The 7,075-nt window shown below is 38.3% G+C and overlaps 1 protein-coding gene across 1 annotated transcript; it reads left to right on the plus strand.

Moving 5' to 3' along the window:
* Positions 1–1,183: 1,183 nt before the first annotated feature.
* LOC100252980 (DNA-3-methyladenine glycosylase 1) lies at positions 1,184–6,001 on the plus strand. The gene is made up of 2 exons (XM_010650836.3): positions 1,184–2,410; positions 5,627–6,001. Exons 1-2 carry the CDS (start codon positions 1,278–1,280, stop codon positions 5,646–5,648), a joined length of 1,155 nt encoding a protein of 384 aa, XP_010649138.1. The 5' UTR covers positions 1,184–1,277; the 3' UTR covers positions 5,649–6,001.
* The last annotated feature ends 1,074 nt before the right edge of the window (positions 6,002–7,075 follow it).

A 7,075-nucleotide genomic window follows, 5' to 3' on the forward strand; every position in this document is an offset into this window, starting at 1 on the left:
ATTTTCTTTAATATTTAAAAACTATAAGACCACTTAAGCAAGGAACAACACTCAAGCACTGGTATTGTTCAAGCGCTTAAGTAGTGCTTGAGTGGTGGTTAAGTGTACTTGTCAAAATATGACAAAATATTTTTGAGATATTTACGTCAATCGAGTTTAAAAACTTTGAAATATTATTTCTCTATTGCTTCTATGCCTATATGTACCTTATTATAACACTTCTAAGGTTAATGATTTGAGAGGAATTTTATCGAATAATAAGCCTAACAAGCCACATCATTTGAATATTGGGTGTTTAAAGATCTACATCTCTTGCATCCCTTTCCTTTTGCGAGATAAAAACATATTCACTAGAGCAAATGAAGATTTGCATCCCTTCCCTTCAATGAGGTTGAAGCATATTCAATAGAGCAATTGAAGATTATTGCGTTGTAGACTAAGACTATGAACAAGTTATAGGTTTTGGAAATAAGTTTAGAGGGTAAAACAAACACGTAAAATTCGTGTAACTTTTTATTTTCATGTAATGGATTTTACATTAAATGTCTTCGACCCATAATTGTTTCAGAGATAGTATAAGGTTTTTGACATAAAAATTTATACACTATGTCTTATTGCTTTGCATGTTTGATTGGATTTAAAAACTCATCTCCCTCTGTTTGAGAGATGTACGTTTTTCAAAAACAAAATGATACCCAAATTTATTTTAAAACCCCAAAAAATATATATTAAATTGTTTTTATTTAATTACATATAATTGATAATGAGGTGGAACAAAACAATACCCACAAAATAATACCCGCCTCTAAATCCAACCCGATTTTAAAAATAAAATTTCAAACCCATGTCTAAGCATATTTATCCTTATTTCAAATTGACAAAAAAAATCTCATCTTATTATCATCCTTATTTATTAATTTTCACCTTCTATCTCAAACATAGAAATTAAAATGTTGATGGCCTTTTGTTAATTAATATAAATAAAAGGTTAATGTATGGATGAAGAGACATTTTAAAAACATCGAAGAATTAATTTAAAAGCGAGATAGATACTAGAATTGTTAGAAACTATGAGAATCATGTTGAAAGGTAATTAAGTGGATATTTTAAAATTTTATTTGTTTAAATAATTAATAAAAAAAAATATATTTTTATTAATATAAAGTCATAACTTTTGAAATTTTGGGATGCTAAGTGCTATCTGGCGTAGGAGGCAGCCAATCTCCTCGTAGGAATGTAAACAAACAGTGGAGAGGAAAATGGTCAAAATGTAATTCATGCATGATAACATCATTGTCTTTCCCAAGCGAAACCCCCAATTCATTCTTCCACAAAACCCTAACAATCAACAGATGGGTGAGCAATTCCACTCAGAGTCCCATGAACCCTTCACTACTCTATTACAACCCACCTCTACTACGGAAGCCGAATCCACCATCACCACCGTCACCGCCGATGATATTTCCCTACAAGCCTCATCTTCTTCCAAACTTCCGTTCCGATCCCGGAAGATCAGAAAGATTTCTTCCGCCGCCACGCCCAGCGGCTCTGACGGAAAATCTGAGCCAGTCTCTGAGGATGATTTGTTAAAAGGCGGCAATAGAGCCTGGAAGAGAAACGCAGCACAGTCAACTGCGGCTTTACCCACAATTGTGAAGCCATTGTCGTGTGAAGGCGAACTCGATGTGGCGCTTCGGCATCTGACCAAGTCCGATCCACTTCTCGCTGCCTTGATCAACACTCACCAGCCGCCGACTTTCGATTCTTGTCACCCTCCATTTCTTGCCCTGGCCAAAAGCATTTTATACCAACAACTGGCCTACAAGGCCGCGACCTCAATCTACACTCGCTTCGTCGCGCTTTGTGGTGGCGAGGCCGGTGTTGTTCCCGACGCCGTGCTAGCCCTCTCGCCGTCGCAGCTCCGGCAAATTGGAGTCTCTGGTCGAAAAGCTGGTTATCTTCACGACCTCGCTAGCAAGTACAAGACTGGAATTCTGTCTGACTCATCAATTATGGGAATGGATGATAAGTCACTCTTCACAATGCTCACCATGGTTAAGGGAATTGGATCTTGGTCCGTACACATGTTCATGATTTTCTCGCTCCATAGACCAGACGTTCTTCCAGTAGGAGATGTTGGTGTACGTAAGGGCGTGCAATTTTTATATGGATTGGAAGAATTGCCACGGCCATCGCAGATGGAGCAGCTATGTGAGAAGTGGAAACCTTATCGGTCTGTTGGGTCATGGTACATGTGGAGGTTTGTTGAGGCAAAAGGTGCCCCACCGGCCAGGGCGGCTGTCGCATTGGTCGATGGTGCTACCTCGGAGCAGCAACAGCAACAGGAGCAACAACAGCAGCCACAACAGCTTCAGCTTGTGGATCCCATCAACGGCATTGTGAACCTCGGGTAGTTGTCCTTGCGCTTCAAAATTTCAAATTACTACTTATTTATGTTATTTATAAATTGTTGTTTGGCATCTGGATGCTTATAGAATTGCATTACTTTGTTGTGATGTGTTGTGTTATGCAATCCTGTGTATTTACATAAACTTGTCTTTTCTCCACTGTGGATTGTGCGTTCTGCCACTCATTGTCACGTTTCTGAATTGGGCATAATGAACAGGGATCTGTTTTCTGGAATTATGTATTGAGGATAATTTCATACTTAAAAATGTGATTGAATCCACTACTTTGAAGGTCTGCCAATGCAAGATACATATCGTACCCTTGATTTTAAATTACAAACCAAAAAACTTCCGAACTATCAAATGGTTATTTTCATGGTTCTGCCATCCCCTGCATTTTTTGTTGTTCGAACTCAATGGTTGAATTGTTGAACCGGAGAAACCACTTATCTGTTCTGATAGCAGGCCAGTTGCATGTCTCTCCTGATAGGCACATAAAGGAGACTCTGATTTCTCATTTTGGTTTTCTAGGCCCCAATTTTTTTTCCCATTGGGGTTTCAAAAAATGGTCTATTCTATTTCGGTGCTCTATGTGAATCAATCTAGATGCAGCTTTCTTTTGCCATTAACCAAGATTTCCATTATGTCTCACTGCTTGCTGGTTGTAATATATAAGTCTGAATGGAAAGGTAGAGGCTATGAGTGAGAAGTGAAGACGTTTTATTATCCTATTCTTCATCTTCCTCTTTCTATGGAATTTTTCACAAATGGTATACCTTTATCGACATTTCATTCTACAACTTTTTTATCTTGTATTTAAGTTATTTGTGCCATAGTGGAATGTACATAGTTCTATGCGCCAATTGTTTTTTTGTTTTTCCCACCATAGAATCGTGCTGTTCCCTGGCAGTTTTACATATTCTGTTACAGCACAGTTTGTTCCCCAGTGGTTTTACATCTTCTGTTACAGCACAGTTCCTTCCTTTTGGCTTTTGTCTGTGAATCATTGTATAAAGTGGAGATGGGGAAAGAATTGCAGTGTCAATAGTGAAAGTGGCAATTTTTTTATCATGGATAACTATCCTCTATCTCTTGATTCATAAATGATTTCATGGACAAAAGAAACACTTTCTTATATGAGGACACAACATTAGCTCCAGTTTTGTGAGTAAACCTGCAACTTGGCCTCCTATATGTACTTGAAAAGGCTGGGGTGGGGGGGAGGTGAAGTTTAGACTTTTTTGTCCCATGCATGACTTCAACTCTATTGTTCTTGGGTTGACTTTATGGAAAAACAGCATGCGTCAAATTCAGGGTGGCAGGAAATGGGAAAACCAGAACCTGAACCACATCACTAATTGGTAGCCCTTCTTGAATGTGACCTGGGTTAAAAAACGCCTACCTGGACTTGTCTCTTTACCTGTTTTATTTATTTCAAGAACATTCCAATGTGGGCAAGACAGGGTAGTTCACTGTATTAACCTGATCAAACCTTTTTATTGAAGTAAATTATGCATGTTTATCTGTGTGTATGAATATACCTTAAAAAAAAAATGCTTATTCCAAAATATTCTTGCATCATGCCACTGCTAAATCCACTAACAAAAAACCGATAGCCCTACTACATCGTGCCACTGCCTTGCCCACCTATATATAATGATCATGATCGCCACCCACCGCTGTCATTGCTGCAGCTTGGCACTATTATTGGAGCCCTGCCACCCTATATGAGAACTACTGTCATTTGTGCCACCCACCTTCCATATTGCACCACCGTTATCCTACCACCTCTATTACTTCTATTGTGCTCCAACCTGCCAATGGTGCCACCTACCACTCACATTCTTCCACAACTCTTACTCTATTGTTCAGATTTTGACTACTAACATGCCATTATCACTCCATTTTAAGGAGTTCAAAGTATTTTCATGCCTGAACAACTGAATTTGTAACATCAACCTCCACTGTCTTTAGGATGCTGATTTTAGATGTAAAGATTTCTAGTGCGACCTTAATTTCCTTTTAATCTATGTGTTTGGATATTATTGATCAGGGCACAGACCTTTTGAATTTTGTAGACTTTATCCTTTGTAAAGTCACTTTATTTCTTAATATCATATATGAAAAAGGGTTCTTCTGAAATTGTATGTGTTGAAAAATAAGCTTCTTTTATGAATTAAACAAACAATGATTTGATAATCAGAATTAGGACGGTCAATAGTTTGTGGTTTAGCTAGACCTGGTAGCCTGGAAAAACTTGGGGAATGCCTAGGTAATAACTGCTGAGCTCCCGAGGTGGTGCCTCACCTCTTTCAAAGTCTCACTGTAATCTTGGAAACAGGAGTTTTTCGTGTAAAAAGAAGTTGTGCTCTTCTTCCCTTAAGTTTTTTTGTATCTCTCAGGCCTTTGACTGGTTAAGATCCAGGTGGTTTAAGCTTTGAGCCATCTTTCATGATTGAGATAAGCATGAGACAGGGTATGATTATGGCTGTTTGTGGTAGAGCTTTAATCCTGTGTAGAAGTCAAGAGAGGCTTTATTTGTTCACTTTTTCTGGTCCTTTGTTGTGGAGTCCTTAGGTTGATCTACAACATGTGAAACATGATTGTTTTCAATTGTCTTGTTTTCAACCAGCCACATATTCTGGAAGGATATGCATTATATTTTCACATCCAATGAGAACATGTATCCTCCAAGTAAATGCTAAAAGAGTGCATGCAAACATCCTCCAATGAAATGTCATATGGGGGTTTCTCAGAAAAATGGTTATATTTTTTTGTCCACCATATAGTGAAGACACACAGGGTGAACTTTACTGGTAAATATATCTGCTGGTATCTTTGTGGATGATGTATGGAAGGAGACTTGTACTGTTTGAATATTAATTTTTTGCTCAGAATTGTACAGTGGCAGCCTTAGATATTCGGATAATATAGATTTTAACCCACATTGTGCTCAACTTTACAACAATTTTAGTCTGTTTGAGACTCAATTATTCATCTCAAGTTGGTACATTCATCCATGGTGTTTATTCAATATATTTTCATATTCACTGTGCCATTAACAAATGCATACAGGTAATTTTGAGAAAAGAGAAGCACATACATGCATGTGTGCACATACAAACTCACAAAACTGATGGAAGGCCAATTGAAGTTATGTTTCCTGCTGTTTAACTGTTTTACCAGAAATACTAATAGATCAATGCTATTTGTTTTAGGGCCTGCATTTGGGGACAATGAGCTGGAGTGAAAGATGTTTTTTTAATATTTTCATCAATATTACTGGCATGCTTTAATGTGAAGAGACAGATTGTGCTTGCAATTTGAGAAACCGGGAAGGAAATTCGTGAAGGTGCAGTACGCTTCAAAATCGAAATGCAACTATTTGGGTTTTTATTTTTATTTTTTAATGTAATATAATCCATATTTGTGAAATTTTTAGAAGCTAGAATCTATGCATAAATTATCCAGGTTGTCTGTAGAGCCACATAAAGCAGACAACTCCATTCTTGTTGAGTTGGGTTTTTACCCCAATAGTTATTACAGCTGCACCTCTAATAAAATCAGATGGTACACTGCGTTAATTATTCAAATTGAAAATTATTATGATGTATATCTTCTAATCTGTTGTTGAGCCTTCTGTGACAGAGGAACACTCTTTATTTTTCTCGGAGTTTCCGTCTTATGATGGGTTCAAATGGCCTGAAATTTCTTTCATATGGAAGGAAATTTGATGTGGGTGGATGGTGTGTATACCAACAGCATTGGAGGCCTCCTAAAGGGAGGACGAAGCCCAAGAAAGTAGGAAGCAGTGCGGTGCCTTCAGCCTTGTGGCCCGGACATCAGTTTATTGAACTAGTTGGAGACCACTCTGATACAATCATTGAAGCGACCAAAACCCAATAGTTGGGTTTGAAGATTCGAAATCTGGAGCAGCTTTAACCGAGCATTAAATTATGTGAAAAGGGAAGGAAGTGTTTTGACATATTGTTAAAGGTAGGTGACACTGACAACTAGCTGTTCAACCACGAGCTGCATAATTTCATTTTGTCAGAGCAGAAATGGAAAGAAGCCTGGAGGTTTAGTACCTGAAACAAGTTGAAGTGATAGCGATGGAAGGTGGTAATGTGGTAATGCCTACAGTTTGGCAGATTTTGTCATGTACCGGTAACCGGCCCATATGGAGTTGTCGGAGCAGGCCATGCGGCAATTGGGCCTTAATGATAAGACTCCCCCTCTTCCCCCACTGTTGAGTTTGGTGCATGACACATCAAGAGAACACTCGAATACATTCATTTTCAGAGATGGGGGCCACTGGCCAATCCACTTCTTCTTCTTCGACCTCATACACCCTGCATATTATTAATCTGGCCTCTCCCTAAAATATAGGATATGCCGACACATCTCCGAATTCTACGTTCGTGATTTGTACGCTCCATTGACTCTACTTTTATCTTATTTTAATTTTTAAAAATCCCATATGAAAAATCATTCTCCTGTTACGCAGACAAAATTAATTACGCTGAACAACTGGGTGAGATTAAGAAATTGTAGTCAGTATCCATCAAACTCTATCACAAAGGAATATGTTCTATTCCTTTCCTTTCGGTGCTCCAAGTCTGCCTCTTACTTCCCTTTCTTCGTCGACCCACACCCTGTCCTCGGGA

This window comes from Vitis vinifera, chromosome 4, assembly GCF_030704535.1.
Source record: "Vitis vinifera cultivar Pinot Noir 40024 chromosome 4, ASM3070453v1".
Taxonomy (NCBI): domain Eukaryota; kingdom Viridiplantae; phylum Streptophyta; class Magnoliopsida; order Vitales; family Vitaceae; genus Vitis; species Vitis vinifera.

What these genes read in the sequence shown, in the direction of transcription:
- LOC100252980 (XM_010650836.3), top strand. Translation starts at nt 1,278, where the DNA reads ATGCATGATAACATCATTGTCTTTCCCAAGCGAAACCCCCAATTCATT. An exon ending in AACGGCATTGTGAACCTCGG is followed by an intron (nt 2,411 to 5,626) that starts GTAGTTGTCCTT and finishes TATTTGTTTTAG; the next exon opens with GGCCTGCATTTGGGGACAAT.